A 23,981-nucleotide genomic window follows, 5' to 3' on the forward strand; every position below is an offset into this window, starting at 1 on the left:
CTCAGCCTTGAAGCTGCTTTCATCTGGAACATCACTCCTAAACACTTACAAGCTTCCGAGGTGTCTGGTTCAATAGCTTTTCCTTGGGATTGCTCCACACTCAGACGCAGACACCGAAGTAACAGCTTAGATGAGTAGAAATGAGGAAACTCCTGTTTGTTTGATGTTCTGGAGTTCAAATCGATCAAAAAACGATTTGCTAGGGATGGGAATCGAGAACCGGTTCTTTTGCAGAACCGTTTCCCAGTGTTTTCAATTCCTTGGAATTGTTTGCAAATTTTGAAAACGATTCCCTTCGCAATTCCAGTGAGCACGAATGAAGCCCGCAGTCAATAATAAACATGGCACTCAAGCGATACAAACACCCGAAAGTCTGGTTATATTTCAGTAAAAAAGATGACAACAGGGCAACTTTCAATACAGGACTGTCTCAGAAAATTAGAATATTGTGATAAAGTTCTTTATTTTCTGTAATGCAATTAAAAAAAACATGAACACTGAAATATGAAATAATATAATAATAATATTGCTGATTATGGTTTACAGTTTAAGATTAAGATTCCCAGAATATTCTAATTTTTTGAGATAGGATATTTGAGTTTTCTTAAGCTGTAAGCCATGATCAGCAATATTAAAATAATAAAAGGCTTGCAATATTTCAGTTGATTTGTAATGAATCCAGAATGTATGACATTTCTGTTTTTGTAATTGCATTACAGAAAATCACAATATTCTAATTTTCTGAGACAGTCCTGTATTTGCCAAGTAGATATTTCGTCAAAGGGTTAGGGATGCAGATTTGCAAAATATACAGTTTGATTGGATTTAACTTGATATTATTTGTCACTGGCTGACAGTTTTATTGTCGAGTGCTCAGTTCATATCATTCTCCTTTTAAAAAGGATAATTTTAATTTCTATTAGAAAAATGTTGGACATTCTCGTGGAATTGCCACAGAATATTTTATTTATTACTATTAAAATGTTATATTGGTGATGTAAATCAACCTCAATCTTCCTTTTTTTTTTTCCAAATGAGAATCAATAAGGGAATTGATAAAGAACCGAATCGTTAAGCAGAATCAAAAATGGAATTGGAATCGTAAAAATCTCATCAATTCCCATCCCTACGGTTCGCCATAGCTGGTTTGGTGCTGGTGTCCGTTTCAAAGCTTCTATGTGAAGGGTTTCCGAAAGCGACACCTGAATAATCACAGAAGGACTCCTGGATTATTGGGAGAGGTTTCTCTCAGAGGACATTTTAAAACCATCCTTTAGGAAAATCCTGGAATGGATGTTTGCACAAGACTGATAGTGGTTCATTTCTCCAACAAAGCTTTCTTCCTGCAGTTTGGGACAGGTGAGAGGGAAACATCCCGAGACCATCCGTGTCTGAGGTTGGTTCCAGGAGGAATGTGGGGATGATCCATGGATCCAGCACAAAGTGGCTCAGAGGACATGGCAATAACAATTTGGATCACTCCCTGTACGTTAATCCCATTAAGAGTCTGTGGTCAATCCTTAAAAAACAGCAGCTGGAAAAGCAGAAAATTACACACTGCAAAAACTCAAAATCGTACCAAGAATATTTGTCTTATTTCTAGTTAAAATGTCTCATTTTTAGTCAGAAAATCTCATTACACTTAAAACAAGAGTCATTACCAGAAAAATAACTTTGAAAATTTTCACCTGTTTCAAGTAAATTTTCACTTGAAATAAGTAGAAAAATCTGCCAGTGGGACAAGATTTATCTTCTCATTACAAACAAAAATGATTTTTTATACTTATTTTAAGTGAAAATCTACTTGAAACAGGTGAAACTTGTCAAATAACAAGTTATTTTTCTGGTAATGACACTTGTTTTAAGTGTTTGACTAAAAATGAGACATTTTAACCAGAAATAAGACAAATATTCTTGTTAAGATTTTGAGTTTTTGCAGTGCACAAACTGATCAACTTGAGGCCAAGCAAAAATGGATCATCTTCAGTCAGGATTTGGTCCAGAAAATAATATCCCCCAGGCCAGAGCGTACTGCAGTAGTCATGAAGAGGAAGAGGAGACATTTTAAATATCAACTCTGAATAAATCTGGTGTATATAGAAACCTTAGAAACCTTTGAGTGATTGAGAAATCGTTTCTGCTGAACCATTGAAACTCGTGAGAACATGATCTCAGACTGACAGAAGCCAAACTTCTATCTGAGCCTCTGTTTTGGAGCTCGATTCCTGCTCAGCAGACCCACTGGGGACCAAACACGTCTCCATCTCTTAAAGTCAGAGCTGGAGCCGGTGATTATACAGACTCGTGCAGAGAGAGCGACGAGATCGAACCTGACCAGACCACAGAACAGCTTCAGCGAGCCTGTGATCCACATGCTGGTCCAAAGTCTCCCAGATGTCATCGTCTGCTTAAAGATCTGCTGAGCCGAGTTATACAGGCATATCACATCATATTCAAACTCGTATGTTGGACTGAAGACTCAAGGAGCCCAGCACTCGTCTGTACACTGCAAAAACTCTAAATCTTACCAGGAATATTTGTCTTATTTCTAGTTAAAATGTTTCATTTTTAGTCAAAAAATCTCATTACACTTAAAACAAGAGTCATTACCAGAAAAATAGCTTGTTATTTGACAATTTTCACCTGTTTCAAAAAAAATCTGAGAGATTTATCTTCTCATTACAAGCAAAAAATCTTGTTCCACTGGCAGATTTTTCTACTTATTTCAAGTGAAAATCTACTTGAAACAGGTGAAAATTGTTGTTTTTTTCCAGTGATGAGTCTTGTTTTAAGTGTAATGAGATTTATTTGACGAAAAATTTGACATTTTAATTTGTCTTTTTGCACACTTGCACTTTTTGCACACTACTTGCTCTTGCACATGTAGGCTACTGGACTTTTATTCTCTTAAACTGTTTTTATTACCAACTAATCTACTCTGCTTTTTAACTTAACTCTTTTTAACTTACTTTAACTCTTCTTAAACTGTTCTGTTGCTGGCTGACAAACCGAATCTCCCTACGGGGACAATAAAAGTTTTCATTCATTCATTCAGAAATAAGACTGATATTCTTGTTAAGATTTGGAGTTTTTGCAGTGTAACCCTCTCTGTCCTGCGCCGCAGTAAATCAGTGTCTTCCTCGATTGATAGCTGAACCGTTTATGCGCCACCAAAGCATCCTGTCACGGTTTTGGTGTTTAAGTTCCTGTTTCATTTTGAAACCTGTGTCTTTGTTTCAGTTCTGCCTTGACTTCCCTCATTCCCATCTGCCCTGATTGTCTGCACCTGTGTCTCATCTGCTGGTCCGTACTGTTTCCTTCCTCCATGTGTCACGTCAGGTTTCTTTGGATTTTGGTCATGTTCATGTTCTGGTTTTTGGATCCTGCTCAGCAGCGCTTTTGGTTTTGTTTAAATGAATAAATCACTTTTTTTGGAACTCCTTCCTCCTGGTCTCCTTGTAGCACCCTATAATGTAATTATTTCCTGAAAATGTAATAACGCCTGAAAATGTAATAAAATGTGCACTTAACTGAATTGAAAATGTAATAAAATCAAATAATGTAATAACTTCACCAATAATGTAATAAAATATCCTGATTGAATTGAAAATTGTAATAAAATCAAATAATGTAATAACTTCACCAATAATGTAATAAAATATCCTGATGGATATTGTAATAAAATTTTTACCAATAATGTAATACCTTATTACGTTTTTGGGAATTTATTACATGGTACTCAAAGTCTGCAATTTAACCCAATAGTCATTCTGGTGTTTCAAATCCAGCGTATATAACATTCTTAGATACTTAAAACACAAAATGTAGAACTCTGGACTGAAAATGAACATATATATTACATTATTTGTCAAGTATTACATTATCAGTTTTTGAAAGAAAAAAAAAGACCCACCTGAAAATGTAATAAATTCCCAATAATGTATTAAGGTAATACATTATCGGTAAAAATCTTATTACAAAATCAGTCAGGATATTTTATTACATTATTGGTGAAGTTATTACATTATTGGGTTTTGTTACATTTTCGATTGAGTTAAGTGCAAATTTTATTACATTTTCAGGCGTTATTACATTTTCAGGAAATGATTACATTATAGGGTGCTACACTCCTGCATCTGGGTCCTCTCCTCCACACCCGTGACACATCCTATATCTCAGACGATGGGCTGGCGTGAGCAGTTTCTTACCCGTGACTGTGAGCACCATGCTCACCACCTGGTAGCCAATGGGGTTGCGGGCGACGCACTCGTAACGCCCAGCATCCGCAGTGCCCACGTCCTTCACCTCCAGGTAGCCCTCGGGGCTGATGTGGAATTTCCCGCTCTCCGTCACCTGGACACCATCCTGGCAGACGCACGAGGAAAACATCAGCCGGCTTGAACAATGAACAACCTGCTGCCAAACCAAATAAAATGAGCCCGGACCTTTCGATTACTCATGTGCTTGGACGCTACAGTGCTACAGAAAGTCCTCCCTGTTTCAGTTGGGAGGTTTCACATACCGGGACATAACTAAGACCAACAGATGACCAACAACACATGACAGATTACAGCAGCTTATCACTATCTGTGTAAAAGCAGATGCTTTTTGCTCGTCTGCAGGATTCAGGTTAACGCAATGCCAAGAAGATAAGACACCAGCCGTGAGCTTAGAGAAGCAATTTTTGCTGCTCATCAGCAACAGAAAGGTTGTAAGGCCTCTTCCGTGAAAATTAAACCTGAGGGGAACATATACAGGCAACGTGAACAAGTCAAAGCTCGTTTGAAAGAGCTGCCCGAGGAAAGCCTTTTCTCTTACGCTGCACAAACTCAAAATCTTAAGAATATTTCTCTTATTTTTAGTTAAAATGTCTCATTTTTAGTCAAAAAATCTCATTACACTTAAAACAAGAGTCATTACCAAAAAAATAACTTGTTATTTGACAATTTTCACCTGTTTCAAGTAATTTTTTACTTGAAATAAGTAGAAAAATCTTCCAGTGGGACAAGATTTATCTTTTCATTACAAGCAAAAAAATCTTGTTCCACTGGCAGATTTTTCTACTTATTTCAAGTGAAAATCTACTTGAAACAGGTGAAAATTGTTGTTTTTTTCTAGTAATGACTCTTGTTTTAAGTGCAATGAGATTTTTTTTGACTAAAAATTAGACATTTTAACTAGAAATAAGACAAATATTCCTGGTAAGATTTAAATGTTTGCAGTGTACAAAGCTGAATCTGAAATGTTCAGCACCAACACCTTTGCCAGCTGTCAAGCATGGCGGTGGACGGATGGTGATCTGGGCTCATTGCAGTTACAGAGTGACCGTAAACTCCTCCAAGAGTGGAGTCCAGATCTCAGTCTGACTGAGAACATGAGCCTGAGGTTAGGCCGGGCGTAAAGGGTTTTAAACTTGTGATTAAATCGTGAGTTTCGCTTCTTTTTATCCCCCAATTGCTGCTTCTGCACTGCAAAAACTCAAAATCTTAACAAGAATATTTGTCTTATTTCTAGTAAAATGTAAAATGTCTCATTTTTAGTTAAAAAAAAATCTCATTACACTTAAAACAAGACTCATCACTGGAAAAAACAACAATTTTCACCTGTTTCAAGTAGATTTTCACTTAAAATAAGTAGAAAAATCTGCCAGTGGAACAAGATTTTTTTGCTTGTAATAAGAAGATAAATCTTGTCCCACTGGCAGATTTTTCTACTTATTTCAAGTGAAAATTTACTTGAATCAGGTGAAAATTGTCAAATAACAAGTTATTTTTCTGGTAATGACTCTTGTTTTAAGTGTAATGAGATTTTTTAACTAAAAATGAGACATTTTAACTAGAAATAAGACAAATATTCCTGGTAAGATTTTGAGTTCTTGCAGTGTGGATTCAATCTTTGTTAAATACTTGATGAAACTCTGCACTGTTCTGTGTTGTTGTTCATCTCAGGTTATATGTATCTAATTTAAGACCAGATCATGTTTTTACATCCTCTTTTCTCCCTGACTGTAACTTAAATCATCTCCGTTAGTGCATTAACCGCCCCGGCGCTGGTACGACCCCTCGCAGGCGTCGGTGGCGGTGACACATGCGGACGGAGACGAGACTCCGGCTCTGACCTTGTTCCAGGTGAGGGCCGGCTGCGGCTGGCCCTGAGCGCTGCAGGGAATCTGCACATCCTGGCCAGACTCCACAGTCAGGTCCCTTGGAGCATTTGTGAAAACAGGCGTTACTGAATGAGTTAAAACACACACAAGTTAATGATTATGCACCAGCGCTCAGTGAACAGAGCATGTAGCAACAATCACAGAACATCTGAAACTCACAAATGTGCTCCGTAAAAACACAAGCTTTGTGACGAGCACATGTTCAGCCTCCTCCCCTCCACTGGACCTTTCAGTCTGACTTCTGCTCTAATAACGTCTCAAGTCACCTCAAGTCACCACTCCATCAGCCTTTCACTTCTTAATTTTAGTTTAAACAGAGGAAAACATTCTTTGCTTTAACAGAGTAAGTGTAATCCTAACTAACAATGTATGGTGGCCGAGACCCACCATTGCTGAAAATAAAAGTAACGCTGCAAACAGAAACAAACGCCGCTGCAAATAAAATGAACGCTGCAAATGAAAACAAACGCCGTTGCAAATAAAAGAAACTCTGCAAATATAAAGAAACGCCGCTGCAAATAACTAAAAAACTACGCAAATAAAAAAGCCACAACGGAAGTGAATTACCGGGGACTATTTTTGCTTTTGCACCTGGGTTTTTAACATGAGATGAGAAGAAGAGGACGTAAGTGAAAAGGAAGAAATAAGAAGAGCGAGGAATAAGAAGAACAACGAACAAGAAAATAAGTGAAAAGGTCAGTGTTCAACGTCGCTACGTGTAATTTTTTTCGTCTTCTTCTTCTCACATAAAAACACCGGTGCATCTGCAAAAATAGTCCCCGGTAATTCACTTCCGTTGTGGCTTTTTTATTTGCGTAGTTTTTTTATTTTATTTGCAGTGGGGTTTCTTTTTGTTTGCAGCGTTTCTTTTATTTGCTAAGCGTTTATTTTATTTGCAGCAGCGTTTGTTTCTGTTTGCAGCGTTACTTTTATTTTCAGCAATGGCGGGTCTCGGCCACAGTAACAATGTTCCCACCCGCCCAGCTGCCTGCACATGTGAATATTCTTAAACATTCAAGGACCAAACACGAAAAATACACAAAGAATACATCGTAGGTGCAAACTAATAATCTAATAAAGAGGCTGAAAATGTCCAGAAACAACTGACTTTACATGAAATCTTATATATTTAAGCAGGATTATGATGGAAGATGTTTTTCAGCAGCTTTTCAGTTCCCCGTTACAGGCTAACCTGGAGTTAGCACATTTCCCTTCAGTTCTTCTACAATAATTGTTCCTGTTAATCCAATAAAAATTGTCAGATTTCGAAAATTCGGTGAATTTTCTAACTGTAGTTGCTTTTGAGAACTAAAGAGTAATTCAAATACTGATGATACAATGGTGCCATGTTTGGATCTCTCTGTTTGTAAAGAGTTGGAGTTGTAGGATTTACCAGTGCTCAGTCACTTAAAGTGCCCGTTGTCACACAAAGATGGATTTACATTTGAAAAAGGAAGCTGGGGCTCCGGTTTAGAGTGTTTTATAGTTTTAATGACACATGTTGACGTTTCCTCGTAGGAACATTAACCAGCGGTGGATGTGATCATACAATGAGAGGGTTTAAGTATTTCAACCATCTATCATCACATATCCCCCTCATCTTCTTAACGCACCACCTCAGGGGGAGTTTTCTACGACTGCACGGCTGAAGTTACTCAGCAGATCCAAACACGTAAATGTTCTTCAATTCAATTAAATTTTATCCATATAGCGTCTATTACAACAGAAGTTGTCTCTATGCGCTTTCCAGAGACCAGAACATGACCCCCGAGCAATTATTACATAAACAATGGCAGGTAAAAACTCCCCTAGTGGGAGAAAAACATTAAGTGGCAAGGAAAAACAGAAAAAAAAAAAAAAAAAAAAAGTTTTCAAAAATCTCTTCATTTACAGGAACCCGTATAAATCCGCTGTTAAGGTGCTATGAACAGCCAAACCTGCAGTGTAACGAGAAGCATAAAGTCATGCTAGCCAATCAGAATCCTGGAAAAAAACATCAACAAATGACACGAGTAACTTCCAGTTACTTCCAAGATGAACGAGAGTCTTTCGTTTGGAGTGATAGAGAAGTGGAGTTACTTTTAAGTGTGACTTTAGAATATAAAACAGGTAAAATACAAGAAAATATTGACGGTGGCCAAACAAATTGTAAACACAGGTCGCACACATGACGCTGGTGACGTTTCTGTTGCATAATGTGACGTTCTGAAGACTAAATATCCGTTTCCCTCCGTTTACAAGCAAATGTGAAGACAGAGTTTTTAAAAATCTCCACTTTGGCCGGAGTTTTCAGAAATGATGGTTTTTGGTGATTTTGAGCTTCGTTTTCGTGTAAACGAACAGCCAAAACGCAAGAAAACACCACAGTTTTTGCTCCGTGTAAACGGGGCCTGACTCAAATTAAATCAAAGCTGAGCTTTTTCTGAGAGATCCGTGTAACTGTCATGGTCCGGATCCAGTCAGATTCTGGGGAAGAGTGTCGTCAGACTCAGTTTAACATAAGCTGCTAATCTTCTGCGGATGGAGCACTAAACATCTCCAGAGGAAACCTCAACATCACATCCCCTCCTTTCACTTTCTCCTCTCTGGGAGAACTCCTGCCACCCACGACGTGGGCTTACGCTGGGCTTTACCAGCGAGCAGCCATTACACAACATGTACTTTGAGGCATGTTAACAGCGTTGACTACATGGAAAACATGCTGTCATTTTAGGATTACAGACCCGCGCTTCCTTCTGCTGCACCAAACCTGTAATTTCAGCAACATACGCTGAAATTATGTACACACGAGGCAAAGAAAAAGATTTCAAAAGCGGGACCGTTATATTGGATGTTCGGTGCATTCTCCTGCAGTAAAACAACTAAACTTTACAGTCTCCATGATCCCTGAGCCAGGAGACCTGAAATGACTTTTATTTACTTTAACCACAAAGGAGCCGTAGTTTAACCCCCTCTGAACCGTAGCCCGCTCTTAAAACTCGCATTTACTTTGAAATATGGTTTATTAGGGCCTTTTTGTCGCAGCTAACGAGGCTCTGGACCACACGCACTCAGACACATGCAGATGTTTCACTTTAATAACACGCTGGCATGTGCTAACAACAAATTAGCTGCAAATGAAGGGGCCTGCTCCCTCCCACCCCCCCGACATCTACCCCCCCGCTGCAGCGCAGACACGCACCGGCCCCCGAAACCACGGCACAGCTTTTACGCCGTCCCTCTCCTCTAAGACCTGACTCTTTCATCCAAGAGATCCAAGTTAGACGGATAAATACGACCCCAGTTCCAGAGAAAAAGTTAAACACTGTAAAATTGAAAATGAAAGTGTAAAGTACTTCTCATAAACCCATATTTAATTCAATAAAGAAACATATTCAACATTAAAGGAGAGGAAATGTACCATCTTTAACTAAATTACTCTTCAAATTGAATTTTGAAGTGAGGACAATGTTTCCAAAAAAAGTTCCTTTTCATTTTTAAACAACAGTCCATGTATGTGTGGAACTGAGGAGAGTAATTGGTGGAGCTCTGGCAGATGAATGTTGTCCCGCTCTGCTCATCAGACGGGACTTTTCTTTGGCATGTTTTCATTTCACGATGCACCAAATCCTTTCGGTGGGTGAAGGGTCCGGACTGGTGGAGTGGGGTTAAGCATCGTCTTGAGGAAAGATGCAAGGTCTTCCTTTAAAGACGTTACTCAGAAACCTGAAAAACCTTTCACCACTGATGTTTCTTCTCTTCCATAGACGTATTCACCCTAATCCCATCAGAGATGAAGGACTCTGAACCGAGAGCTGTGAAGCTGGAAGGTTCTTCTCTATGGTGTCTGTGGTTCCCAAAAGAATGTCAAATTTCCATTTGCCTGGCGGGTGGACAGTGTGTTAAGAGCTTTGGTCCAGAGAGGACAACAGTGTCTCTAGGCTACGTGCACATATGTCTTGTTCTTTGCATGATAAAACGGTAACCTGCCTTTGTGGATGCCATGTGTCCTGAAATCCAAGATGGATTTTCAGCCTTGTTTCCGTGCATCCAGAGATTTCCCCAGATTCTTGGAATATTTAGATGATAACATGTGATGAAGATAATGAGACATTCAACGACACTTTCAGGTTGAAGATCATTCTTCTGAAATTCTTCCACGATTGGTTTTTAACAGATCTATGAACCTCAGTTCACACTCTCTGGAATTCGTCACCGCAGGAACTAAGGTCTGCTCCAACAGTGCCGTCTTTCAAAAGCAGACTAAAAACTTAAATTTTTGCACAGGCGTTTGAGTAAACTCTACATGGTTATAAATACATTTTCCTTGCCTTGCCTAGTCCACCTCCACTTCTGGCTGATGCCGCCTCTCGCAGATCCTCCTGTAATGGTGCTTTTCCACTAGTACCTACTCAGCCCGACTCCACTCACCTCACCCTCGTTTCTTTTCAATACCCAGATCAGAATTAGGTGGGATTGGAGCGAAACTGCTGTGACGTACTCGATTGTGCGACACAAACATGGAAGACCCGCTCCGGCGATTGTGGTCCTTCACCGCGCGATAATCGCTTTTTAACTTTTTCAGTTTGTCTCGGCACTGCTGAACAGTCCGTTTGTAGCCTCGAGCAGACATGGACTGAGAAAGCTCCTGGTAGATGTTTTCACTCCTCGTGGCCCCGTCTAGCTCTCTCTGGATATTTTCCTCAGACACCAGTTTTAACAAGGTCTCCATCTCGGAATTTGACCACGGAACAGATTTCTGTGCTGCCATTGTGCCAACACCGGAACCTCACGGCAAATAGGTTCCTGGTTTGATTCCCAGGTCCGGCAGGAGTCTTTCTGTGTGGAGTTTGCATGTGCTTTGCATGTTCTCTCCATCCTTGTGTGGGTTTCCTCCCAGAGTCCAAAAGACGTGTGTTTGTGGGCGTCTCCCTGTGGTTGCGGGATGAAGGGTATCTGGCGTAAAACTGGGCCACATGGATGTGCGGTCTATGATCCGCTGTGGCAACCCCTCCAAGAGAGATTAAGCTGACCTGCTTGATGATGATTATTCCTTCAGGTGCCTCTGTCTTTTCTTGTCCCAACTTTTTTCAGACGTGTTTCTGACGTCTATTTCAAAATGACCTTGCATCATTCATAAAATGTTTCACTCATCCAATAATTTAAACGATTAAAATGTTTTCTTTTGTGAATAAAATATGAGTTCATGAGAAAAGAAAAGCACTGCTGTCTGTTTTTCTACACGTTTCACCGCTTTTTTAGAATTGGACTTGTGCATGCACTGCAAAAACTCAAGATCTTAACAAGAATATTTGTCTTATTTCCAATTAAAATGTCTCATTTTTAGTTAAAAAATCTCATTACACTTAAAACAAGACTCATTACCAGAAAAATAACTTATTTGACAATTTTCACCTGTTTCAAGTAGATTTTCACTTGAAATAAGTAGAAAAAATCTGCCAGTGGAACAAGATTTATCTTCTCATTACAAGCAAAAAAAATCTTGTTCCACTGGCAGATTTTTCTACTTATTTTAAGTGAAAATCTACTTAAAACGGGTGACAATTGTTGTTTTTTGCAGTGATGAGTCTTGTTTTAAGTGTAATGAGTTTTTTCTTGACTAAAAATGAGACATTTTAACTAGAAATAAGACAAATATTCTTGTTAAGCTTTTGAGTTTTTTTCAGTGTGAATGTGTCAAAGAACCATGCAACAGCAATAGTTTGATTTTCATCCTCACCTCTCTGCTCAATGCTCAGCTGCACTCCGGTGCGTACGATCCCGACCGGGTTGACGGCCTGGCACTCGTAGTGGCCCTCGTCGTGGGCCGCCACCGACGTGATGCGCAGCGTCCCGGAGGACAGGATGATGTGACGTCGGTCCAGAGGTAAAGGACTTCCCCCTCGAGTCCAGGCAATCACTGGGTGAGGGTTTCCACTGGCCTCGCAGGGGAAATCTACCGTCTGGCTCTCCAGGGCCGACTGGTCCTGCGGTGTGACGGTGAACTGCGGCGTCGCTGCACGTGGAAATCAAGGAGTGGGAAACCAAACAACATTCTCATTTAGTCAGTCATTTTAATGCACAAAAACCCTTTCCAGCAAAGATTGGAATAAAACCTCAAAACAACTGAAGTGGTATTGTGAGGAAAACAAAAACTGCTTTTCTGGTTGTAAAATGAATCTATTAGTATCATGAGACACTAATAGATCCAAACACGTCCGGTATTTGAGCTCTGCCATCTTCAGGTCCAGAACAGATGCCACATGAGCTGAAAACTGAAACACTTTAAATGTGCGTGCGTTAAACATTACTGTGTGGTTCTGTCCTTGTCCGTGTTTATGGACATGTCAGCTGTGCACCCAAAGAGTCAAAGTTGGAACTAAAACCTATCTAAACACACCTGGTACATTGATTTCTAACACGTCCCCACAAGTCACGTGATCACATAATATTCGTCTCTAAAAAGTAAATACATTTGTCAGGGTTTGACATTTCCCCCTGTTTGAGTTTCAGTTCTGTCTTGACCCTCCTGTTTCCATCTGCCCTGATTGTCTGCACCTGTGTCTCGTTATCCCCTGTGTATATCTGGTCTTGTCTTTCTCTTGCTCCCTGCTGGTCTGTACTGTTTCCTCCCTCCATGTGGCATGTCAAGTTTTGTGATCCTGTTTAAGTTCTGGTTTTTGGTCTGCCTTTTTTTGATCCTGCTCAGCAGCTTTTTTGATTTTTGTCTTTAAGAATAAATCCTGCTTTTGGTGAACTCCTGCCTCATGCGTTTGGGTCCTCAACAAAACCTCATCATGACAACATTGTTGCTTCTGGCCCCTAGAATGAAGAAACGTTTTATTCTACTAGAAAAGAAACCAAACGTCCTGCTCCTCATTTTATTCAAGAAAAAAAATCTAAACAAGCCAGACAGAGAGTCTTGTCTTTGAGGTGTTAATAACAATTAAAATAATATTTTTATTATTATTATTTTATTATGAGTAGTAGTAGCAGCAGTATAAGTAGCAGTATAAGTAGTAGTAGCGGTAGCTGTGGCTATAGCAGTAGCAATAGCAGCAGTACTAGTAGCAATAGTAGTAGCAGTAGTAGCTGTGGCAGTAGTAGTACAGAAGCAGTAGCAATAGCAGTAGTAGTAATAGCAGTACCAATAGTAAAAGCACGAGTAGCAGTAGTAGTAACAGTAGTAGTAGTAGTAGCAGTAGTAGCGGTAGCAGTATCAGTTGTAGTACAGTAGGAGTAGGAGTAATAGTAGCAGCATTAGCAGTATCCGTTGTAGTAGCAGTTGTAGTACTAGGAGTAGCAGTGTCCGTTGTAATTAGGGTTGCCAACCGTCCCTTGAAAAACGTAATCGTCCCGTATTTATAAACTAAAGCACGTCCCGTATTGAGCTGAAAAGGGACGCACTTTGTCCCGTTTTTACTGTGAGAGTGAAAAAATAGTCATAAAATGCCAATGGAAAATGGCATTGAGCTGTTGAGTTCATAAGTTATTTTTTTCTGTTTTACTACAGTAGCCTACAGTTTCTATTGTTTTATATGAATTTATACAATTTGAAGTTAAGCAGGACAGGTTTCTGTTTAAGAAATATACTTATTATATATATGGATAATAATTTGTTTTCCATGTGTTCATGGCATTCAAAAATATGCCTCTAATTCAATTCAGGTTTGAGTCAAATAGTTAAAAAATCGTTTCACTCAGAAAAAAAGGGCTAAAAAAATTCACCACGCCAGGAAAGATGAAGGCAATCGACTTGCTGATGAGGTGTCCCTTATTTATTTTTCAGGGAGTTGGCAACCATAGTTGTAGTATCCGTTGTAGTACTAGTAGTAGCAGTAGTAGGAGTAGTAGTTGCAGTAGCAGAGGTAGCAGTATCAGTTATAGTAGTAGCTGCAGTAGTAGTAACAGTAACAGTAGTAGTAACAGTAGTGGTAGCATTATCAGTTATAGTAACAGTAACAGTAGTAGTAGCAGTAGCAGTATCAGTTATAGTAGCAGTATCAGTAGCAGTGGTAATCTTCCCCGCTGGTTCAGTGAGTGTTTACCTTGTACGATGATGAGGGCTGTGGCATGTATGGTGTCCACATTATTGGAGGCGAAGCAGGTGTACTGCCCTGCATCCGCCTGGTCCACGTTCTGGATGTAGAGCCCTCCGGAGGGGGTGATGTTGATGCGGGGGTCGTTGGGGAGGGGGGTGCGGTCCCCCCTGGTCCAGGACACTCTGGGCTGCGGCTGACCCGTGGCGCTGCACTCCAGGGTCACGCTCTCGCCCACCAGCACCTCCGTGGTCTGGGGCTGGATCACGAAACTCGGACGTGCTGGAGGAGCACGAGGAACGGGGGGAGGAGGGGGAGAATGGAGTTAGATTAATTGGGTCATGAGGGTTTTTTCCAATCAAGGTTGCTGGTTTGAATAAGTTCTCTGTTTTTGGAAATGAGCGATGACCCAAATGAATGTTGGCACCATTGTCGAAGGAAATGTTTTCGTTACATTTAGTTCCATCAGTCCAGACATATTTGTATCCATAATTCACCTTCGACCCGAGTAAAAGCGTTTCCCACATGTTTGTGAGAAAATGCAGTTGAGTTGTGTCCGTGTTTGGCCAGTGATTACACGGGAATCAGGACATGTGTACGCAGCAAAGGACCTGAGGTTTACAATCACAGAGTGAAAGGAAATGCACAACATCTGCTCAGAGACGCTTGATTACCCTGGCGACATGCAGAGACAGCCGTGTGCATCTCCCACAGCTTCAGACATGAGAGACGGAGAAGGAGAGAAGGAGAGCCAGAACATGGACCGAACGCCCTCCTGGGTGTCTGTGGAACCCAATGGGTTTTTGCTCACAGCTCAGAACAATTTCCCACCTTCTCTGCAACTCTGGAGGTCTCCCTCCTTACGTCTTCCTACATCACCAATTCCACACCAAGTAATGCAAATGATACAATTCCAAATTTGCAGACAGGAAGAACCCAATATATTTCACTTATATTCTTCATCTACGCAATTTCATTCCTCAATATACATACATTTTTGCATTTTAGGGTGCTTTCAGACCTGTGGCATGTTTGTTTTGTTCCAATTCACGGGCTAAATCGACACAGTTGTTTCGTTTTTCGTTTGTGGGGTTTGTGTTCACAAGGCAACCGTCTGTAGCGGTTCAAAGCTGTTAACAAATGCCATGCGCGAACCAACTGTTCTCTCATTGGTCAGAAATGAACGCGGAAGGAGTTTCCTCCTCCGTACCCCGGGAAAAAACAACAATGGTTATGAGTGAGTTGTGTCGGTTGCTGTGTGGATTATGTTTGCAAACTAACCGCTCCAGGTCTGGAATGGAAGCGAGCCGAGACCAACTCTCCTAGGATCTCGGCTCGCTAGTTTTGTCCCGCATCCGAGCGTGATTGCTGTGTTCACATATACCAAAGGAACCGATCTTTAGGGGGAAACGCTCCCCGTTTAGGAACAACTGCTCCAAACAGGACAGGTGTGAAAGCACCCTAAGACTTGTACCACATCCAAGAAAAGTTGGGTCGGTAAAGCTTTTACCACCCTGTGTAGTTGCCATTCCATCCCTCAACACATCGGTTTTCTGGCATTGAGGAAACCAACGATGGAGTTTGAGGTATTCTTTGACCTGTTCTTCCTGCAAACGCGTCTTATGGTGTGCTACAGGTCAGAGTCATCGTTAGTGCCTTTCTGGACCTGATGGAACAAGTCATTTCCAAAAAAAACATCTGAAACACTGATCCATCTGACGGTGACATGTTTCCAGAGAGTGATGGTCCGTCCCGGATGCCTCAGAGCCCCGAGGTGTTGACCCCACCTCTGGTTGACATGAGGTTTCTCTTCTGACCAGTAACCTTTTATGTTTATTTCTCCTTTGATCTCCTACTTTGCCCTGCACAAACTGTTTTTTGTGGGATGTGTTGGAGGCCTTATATTGCTACAATTGATCCACAAACCACTAATCAAGTAATTCATGCCTTGGTTTTGTCACATATGAATTATTGTACTGTTGTCTGGTCAAACACATCATTGGGAAATATAAGAAAGCTGCAACTGGCTCAGAATAAAGCAGCACGTGTTGCTCTTTCATGCGGAAGAAGGACAAATGTTGCTAAAATGCATGAAAGTCTCTGTTGGCTAGATGTAAGAAATAGATTGTTGTACTTGTTGATGGTGTTTATAAGAAATGTTATTATTACAAAAATGCCAAGACTTTTGTATAGAAAATTAACCTTCAGTTCAGAAACACATAACTATTCAACAAGACATGCTACTAGAGGTTGCTTTACCTTACCAAAATCTAACACATCTGCTGGCACAGTGATATACAGAGCAATGAAGGAGTGGAATTAACTTCCTGATTATGGAACGCAACAGAAAAATGTGCTAAGTTTTAAAATGAAACTAAAAGATTATTATTCAACACAAAATTTTAAGGATTCATATTTAATGGGGTACTCATATTGTTGGGTCATGGCATCTTTGCAATGTAACAAAAGTATTTGTGATGATTCAATGTAGGAGCTTGTGTTGTATGTTTTGTATGTGTGAATTTTTGTGTTTCTGTATATATTTGTGAATGAGTATTTTTTCTGTTTGGTTTGTATTGTGTGTACACTGTATTGTCACTTATGAGAATATGAAGACCCCAGCTGCTTTGCTGCTTTGCAAAAGCTAATGGGGATCTTAATAAAACAAACAAACATTAAGTTAAATGAAGCCAATTGGTTTTTACTTTTTTTTTTAAAAAAGGAGAAATTAAAATAAATCTAAGAATCGCGGTTTTCTTTGTTTGTTTGTTTGCCTTTTTTTTCTTTTTTTTTTTTTTTACAAAATAACGCTCTTTATTACTGTTTCGTGCTTGTCAAACTGAAAATGTCCCATCTTAAGAAGTATTTTATATTTAATACCAAAACCAGTTTTAGTCATCACGCCGCCTGAAATGAACACCGATGGAGCTCAAAAGCAGCAACTTACACGGCGTCCCAAAGTATCGCAGCGTGACCTGCGACGTCTTGACTTCTCCGGCCACGTTCTTGGCCATGCACTGGTACACTCCCTGGTCCGTCTCCCGGGTGTCCTGGATCATCAGCGTCCCGTCTTCCAGCAGGTTGAGACGGGTGTCGTCACGCATGTTTAGAGCATTGCTACAAGACACAGACACAAACACGTCATTGATTCTCACAGTTAACATTTTATTATTAACCACATTTCCTTTAATAAAGTTCAAGACCTTCGTTTACTAAAGCCGTTGAGGGTACCAGGTCTCCATTTCTACTTCCTATTGTTGCAGGGATGACTTGTCTATCCTGGGAATCTCATTCACTTTATGTAAATTACCTCTTGTGCAGAACGTACCAAACCAATCATAAGTAGGAAGCTTTTATATGACTCACACTAGTTGTGAGTGTTGTGTGTTCTGTGGAAACCACCTCGAGTTTTTGGAATGCTATTTTTGAGGAAATGAATTGGCACAAGGCGTGGCTTGTTCCTTGTTCAAATTTTGTGTTACAAGCAAAATCAGAGAACTACATTTAAAATACTACATAACATATACCCATCTATTAGATAGATAATGATCTCTGTAAAGCGCTCTGGGTGCCTTGTAGGGCGCTACATAAATCCAAGTCATTATCTAACACATATATTTCAAGATTCCTTGACATTGATAACAAATGTACCTTTTGTAAAACTGAACCTGAAAGTGTAACTCGCTTGTTTTATGATTGCTCATATAGCAGTACATTTAGGAAAAGAACTTGGGAGCTATATACCATGTAAAACAACACAGAAAATCAACATTGAAGGGAAGAACATTACTACTTATTTTTAATTCAAAGAAGTTACATACTATTGTCAATCTTTGATATTATTAGGAAAATTCCACATCCATAAATGTACATTTCAAAACTCTTCTCCATTATTTAAGTTGTTTTTGATTGAAGTTTATTATTATCTGAAGTCTCTTAAGTTAATTACAAATAAGAAATGTATATCAGTGATGGATATCCATTCTGAGATTTTCAATCATTAAGCTGTCACAAATATAATTCTCATTTTATGCGAGATATTATGAAGTCTGTCACACCAAGGTTTTGTTTCTTTTATGCATTTATTTATTTATTTTTATTTATTTTTTTAGTTTTATTTATTTATTTTTCTAACTTTTTGTTTAACTGTCATTTGTTGTTGTTGTTGATGATGCATGTGCACTGTGCTGCTGATGTTGCACAGCAGCACATTGTTTGTATATTGCAAACCTTCAATAAAACATCAATGGTGAAAAAAAAGAAAAGAAAATCACCTCGAGTGAAGAGTAAAACTGATTTGATCAAGTAAACGATTCTTTGGGGTACAAGATTTTTGCGCAACAATTTTCAGCATGCAAGACCATTTTGATGCAAAACGATGAAGGCAGGTGTTGTTTTTGAATTTGCAAACAAGGAATTTCAGGCACTTTGAGATCATGAAACTTTAAATTTTAAACCTTTAACTTCACAGCATTTATGTACCAGAAAAGCTTCATAAAACACAAAGGAAAACGGAAATACCTAGAAAAAAGTATAGGCCCTCTTTAAAACGAATTACTCTGCAAAGATACAGTAGATGGGGATGTGTCTTTTATCTAAAAGGATCAAAACCATTAGTGCATAAAACTTTAACTCAACTTGACGTTCAGCGTCTGTTCTCCAGACATGGATTAAGTTGTGTCCATGTCTGAACGTTTGTTGAGTTTTCTTCCAGCTGAGCTGATCATTCACTCTTCCTTTCGTCTACATCTAATCCGTGTCTGGGAAACGATCTGACGTGTCTTACTTGTTCCTGAGCCAGATGATCTGCGGTTTGGGGTTGCCTTCAGCCCTGCAGGTGAAGTAGACGGTGTTTCCTGAAGTCACGTCCACGTCCTGGGGCTCGGAGGTGATCCTCGGCACCTCTGGAGGAGAACACAGGAACGGCGGGAGAAAGTTATGCAACCACGAGCTGACATGTACGTCTGTTTGTGTGGCCAAAACCTTCAGGAGTGACACAAATTTAGTTTTTTACTAACTTTTCTGCTTCGATAATATTTGATCATGTTTTTCACCCATTTCCATTGTATACTCAACAACATTTACCATCATTTCATAAGTTTCAAAGGTTTTTATTCATCTGATTTATTCAAAGACTTACAGTGCACTGCAAAAACTCAAAATCTTACCAGGAATATTTGTCTTATTTCTAGTTAAAATGTCTCATTTTTAGTCAAAAAATCTCATTACACTTAAAACAAGACTCATTACCAGAAAGATAACTTGTTATTTGACAATTTTCACCTGTTTCAAGTAAATTCTCACTTGAAATAAGTAGAAAAATCTGCCAGTTCTCATTACAAGCAAAAAACTTGTTCCACTGACAGATTTTTCTACTTATTTTAAGTGAAAATCTACTTGGAACAGGTGAAAATTGTTGTTTTTTCCAGTGATGAGTCTTGTTTTAAGTGTAATGAGATTTTTTTTACTAATAATGAGACATTTTAACTAGAAATAAGACAAATATTCTTGTTAAGATTGAGTTTTTGCAGTGTGTTGCCCCTTCTTCAACTAAACTGGAATGGAGTACCGGTATATCATTTTCAAGACAAAACCTTGGCTGATGGAGATCCATTCTTGCTGTATTTTTGCTCTCAGTTGATCACAGCTTTTAATTTCCTGTTTGTCCGCCCACTTTTTGAGGAGTGACCACGTAACACGAGGATCAAAGGAGTTTCTTGGCCGCAGACCCACAGTTTCAATGCCATGATCTCTCTTTCTTTCATGGTTCCCCACATGATGATGGGAAGTCCATGGATCATAAGTGAATAGCTCCTGGATTGATGTGAGGAGCTGCTTTAGGAGCACGTTCTTCACTCATGCCAGAGTTAGATGGGAAGCAGCTCTAAACGTGGAAGAAGGATGTTTCACGGTTGGCAGGATGGCAGCATTCACCTCTCCACCTCTCAGTCTTGTCTCCCAGCCGTGTTCCCTTCACAAATTCAATCCACCCTGGAGGTTTTTTTCCTTCTGCAGATGCATCCACAGCAACCGGCTGCCATCGTCCAGCGCTGATGGTGGCCTGATTCACTGCAAAAACTCAAAATCGTACCAAGAATATTTGTCTTATTTCTAGTTAAAATTTCTCATTTTTAGTCAAACAAATCTCATTACACTTAAAACAAGAGTCATTACCAGAAAAATAACTTATTTGACAATTTTCACCTGTTTCAAGTAGATTTTCACTTAAAATAAGTAGAATAAATCTGCCAGTGGAACAAGATTTTTTTGCTTGTAATGAGAAGATAAATCTTGTTCCACTGGCAGATTTTTCTACTTATTTCAAGTGAAAATTTACTTGAAACAGGTGAAAATTGTCAAATAAGTTATTTTTCTGGTAATGACTCTTGTTTTAAGTGTAATGAGATTTGTTTGACTAAAAATGAGAAATTTTAACTAGAAATAAGACAAATATTCTTGGTAAGATTCTGAGTTTTTGCAGTGTTCTCATGCTGGAGCCTCACAAAGAAAGAAAAGTCCTGCCTCTTGCTGGACAATCTTGGACATCCTGAGGCTTTCTTCGCTGCCAAACCCCGAATCTTGCACGTCCAACTTCTCTGTTTTGGAGTTTTTGATCATGTAAACGATTCTTTGGGGTACAAGATTTTTAGCAACAATTTTCAGCATGCAAGACCATTTTGATGCAAAACAATGAAGACGGCAGGTGTTGTTTTTTGATTTGCAAACGAGGAATTTCAGGCACTTTGAGAGCATGAAACTTTAAATTTTAAAGTTATGTACCAGAAAAGCTTAATAAAACACAGAGGAAAATGGAAATATCTAGAAAAAAGTATATGTCCTCTTTAAAACGAATTACTCTGCAAACCCACAGTACACTGCAAAAACTCAAAATCTTACCAGGAATATTTGTCTTATTTCTAAAAATCTCATTACACTTATACAAGAGTCATCACCAGAAAAATAATTTGTTATTCGACAATTTTCCCCTGTTTCAAGTAAATTTTCACTTGAAATAAGTAGAAAAATCTGCCAGTGGGACAAGATTTATCTTCTCATTACAAGCAAAAAAAATCTTGTTCCACTGGCAGATTTTTCTTCTTATTTTAAGTGAAAATCTACTTGAAACAGGTGAAAATTGTTGTTTTTTGAGTTTTTGAGTCTTGTCTTAAGTGTAATGAGATTTTTTGACAAAAAATGAGACATTATAACTAGAAATATTCCTGGTTAGATTTTGAGTTTTTGCAGTGTAGATGATGATGTGTCTTTTATCTAAAAGGACCAAAACCAATAGTGCATTTCGATGCAAAACGATGAAGGCAGCAGGTGTTTTTAGGGGTGATCATCTCTTACGTCGCTTGACTGCCTTCCCTTTGCAACAAGCAGTCTGCCCTTATTATTCAGTCAGAATGATCGAGTTGTTTCAGCCGACTAACTCCTGTTAACAATCCCCCCGTGTGGATCATTAGATCGCTGAAATAATGTCCTCTGGTCAAAATGACTGCTGTACACAGCAATCTAGAGGAACATGGGAATGATTGGCCACCCTGCCTCGTCTGTCCAAGCTTGCCGCGGGGTAATGAGGCTGAACATGTTTTCAGAGAGAGAACTGAGGCTTGACTCGTTGTAAGAGGCCATCTAGACTCATAGTCACCACTTATTTTTGTCAACAAGCATGTGAATACTGAGACACAGAGTTCCCATCTCCCAAAGGGCTGCACACATTACACCAGTGACCAAATGGAAAGACAAGTTTCCCACCCTTGCTGGCCCACAGGCAGAACAAACATTCCCTGTGGTGTCTAATCAGGATGTGTTTCTCAAGAGGTCCAAACAGATCTCTGCAAGCAGCCGACACTGTGAAGCGTTCATGGGACATGAACCTGCGTCCACCCGCAGGTGAAACCACCTGACGGGGCTCGTAATCAGTGAAGAGGAGCCAGTAGGATGGGAGGTGTTTGATCACTGGCGGCTGGTGATAAACAATTTTGGGGGGGCGCATTGGTGAGTGGGGATTACAACACAACTATAAACTCTACTTGAACATAAATTTTGCTCTCCTCTCCTTCAGGCCAGCAAATTTTTCAATGACTTTCTGATTGAAATCTGTCATTTAACAAACAAGTCTCTTTTCCATAGAGAGCATGGCCAGTGCATTCAGCCTCCGGTCCGAGCTCCTTAATCAGCTTCTTTTCCTCCGGCAAACGCCTCGTGAAATTATTATTTTGTAATGAAACAACCAAATTAAGTTTTTCTGCTGCCATTGTTTCCTGTCTTGTCGTTGTGACTCCGTTTGTAGCGAGTGACAGATGAAGTCGCGTGTCTGTGACTTTGATTGACAGCTCATGAATCAATCAGATTGGATGAAGAATGAGAAAACACGCTGATTGGCGGGAAAAAAAAACCTGTCTGTACAGCCGCCCGGATGAGCCATCCAGTGTGATGTGGCTTCTACGAGCCGTTCAGATTCTGCTCCCTTTCGTTACGTAACTGTAGCAGTGTGAGCGCCACGGGGGCCCGACCGACAGGATGGAGAGACACAGAGTTTCGTGCAGAACCCTTTATTGCCAAACACCCAGGACACACGTGCAGAAGCACCTTCTCACACAGCATCAGCCAGCAACTCCTCCGACCCTCGCTGCTGTCCAGCTCTGCCTTATAAAGGCAGGCATGACTGTTTCCTACAGCGCTTTCAACCGGCTTTCAACGCGAGCGACAGGAAGAAAATAGAAGCAGGGCTTCTGACAAATGTTCAGCTCAAAACGGCATGCAGCGCTGCGGCCAGTTAGGACAGTCCAATAGAAAATAAAGCAATGGAATTTATTTTGTCGCTGACGCTCGCATCGCATGGTGTTAGGACACGGTAACTCCGCGGGCCGGAGCTTCCGCCATTTTTCCGTAGTGGTGCATCGCGTCATTCAGGCAGCCAATCAGCACAGAGCCTCATTATCATAGCCCCGCCCACTCAGAATCCTGCACAGATAATGAGGTTAGAGAATGGGATGATAAAGACATGGCTCAGAGGCTGAATTTCTAATTTATTTAGCAAAAACAATCAAAAGCTTGTTTTTAAGACATTCAAGGCCTGTTTAAAATAGGTATTAGATGCCATAATAGGTCCCCTTTAAGTTTATGAATGGATAATAGTGAATATTTCTTGCACATAGATGGAGTGAAGGTAGAATGTTGAAGGGCATCAAATTAGCTGCAGAGGTGAATCTGTGGCTGAGATTCACCTGCCTGCCAGGCCTGGACTGCAGCATCCAGATGAGAAACAGAGTTAAGACGGAGAGATGGATTTACTGCTGTGAAAGCCAACTAGCTGTTGCAGAACTTGACTGAGGCCAGACACACCCGTTTATAATAAAATTTGTGAGTCTGGCGCTGAGGACCTTCTTGGAATACAACCCTTACATCGTTGAAAAGCTAAATCAGATCTAATTCTGGTTTTCAAAGGAGACATACCATGCTTTCTTTCCACAACTGACAAATTCTCAAGATCTCTAGGAAGTGTCTGCGAGGTTCTTTGGTGAGAGTACAGCAGATACAGGTCCAACAGCACTTTTTAAATTATTTCTTTACATCCAGGTTCAGGGCAGCTGGTTTCAGTGGGCAGAGTCAGACAATCCACACATTTCTTTCATGCAGTCTGCCTTTTCCTCAATGGCTCTTACAGCTTTTTACTTTGAAAGAGAAGTAAAAGAAAGCATCCATGCCTAACAGGAAACAGAGGACTCAGATTTCACCTAACAAACATCTAAGAACCACATGCTTTCACAACCATTCCCACCTTGACTCCA

At 40.0% G+C, this 23,981-nt stretch overlaps 1 protein-coding gene across 3 annotated transcripts in view; it reads right to left on the reverse strand.

Moving 5' to 3' along the window:
* The window catches only part of LOC133462084 (peroxidasin), a 137,359-nt gene that overhangs the window by 38,501 nt on the left and 74,877 nt on the right, over window positions 1-23,981 (reverse strand). For all 3 annotated transcript variants that reach the window (XM_061743206.1, XM_061743205.1, XM_061743204.1), the window contains 6 exons: window positions 18,971-19,088; window positions 17,132-17,301; window positions 14,194-14,466; window positions 11,886-12,161; window positions 6,119-6,231; window positions 4,209-4,365 (listed from right to left, as the gene is read on the reverse strand). In XM_061743206.1, coding sequence (XP_061599190.1) covers window positions 4,209-4,365; window positions 6,119-6,231; window positions 11,886-12,161; window positions 14,194-14,466; window positions 17,132-17,301; window positions 18,971-19,088 — 1,107 coding nt within the window. The remainder of the gene's footprint in view (window positions 1-4,208; window positions 4,366-6,118; window positions 6,232-11,885; window positions 12,162-14,193; window positions 14,467-17,131; window positions 17,302-18,970; window positions 19,089-23,981) is intronic.

The sequence above is a fragment of the Cololabis saira genome, chromosome 16 (genome assembly GCF_033807715.1).
Source record: "Cololabis saira isolate AMF1-May2022 chromosome 16, fColSai1.1, whole genome shotgun sequence".
Classification (NCBI taxonomy): domain Eukaryota; kingdom Metazoa; phylum Chordata; class Actinopteri; order Beloniformes; family Belonidae; genus Cololabis; species Cololabis saira.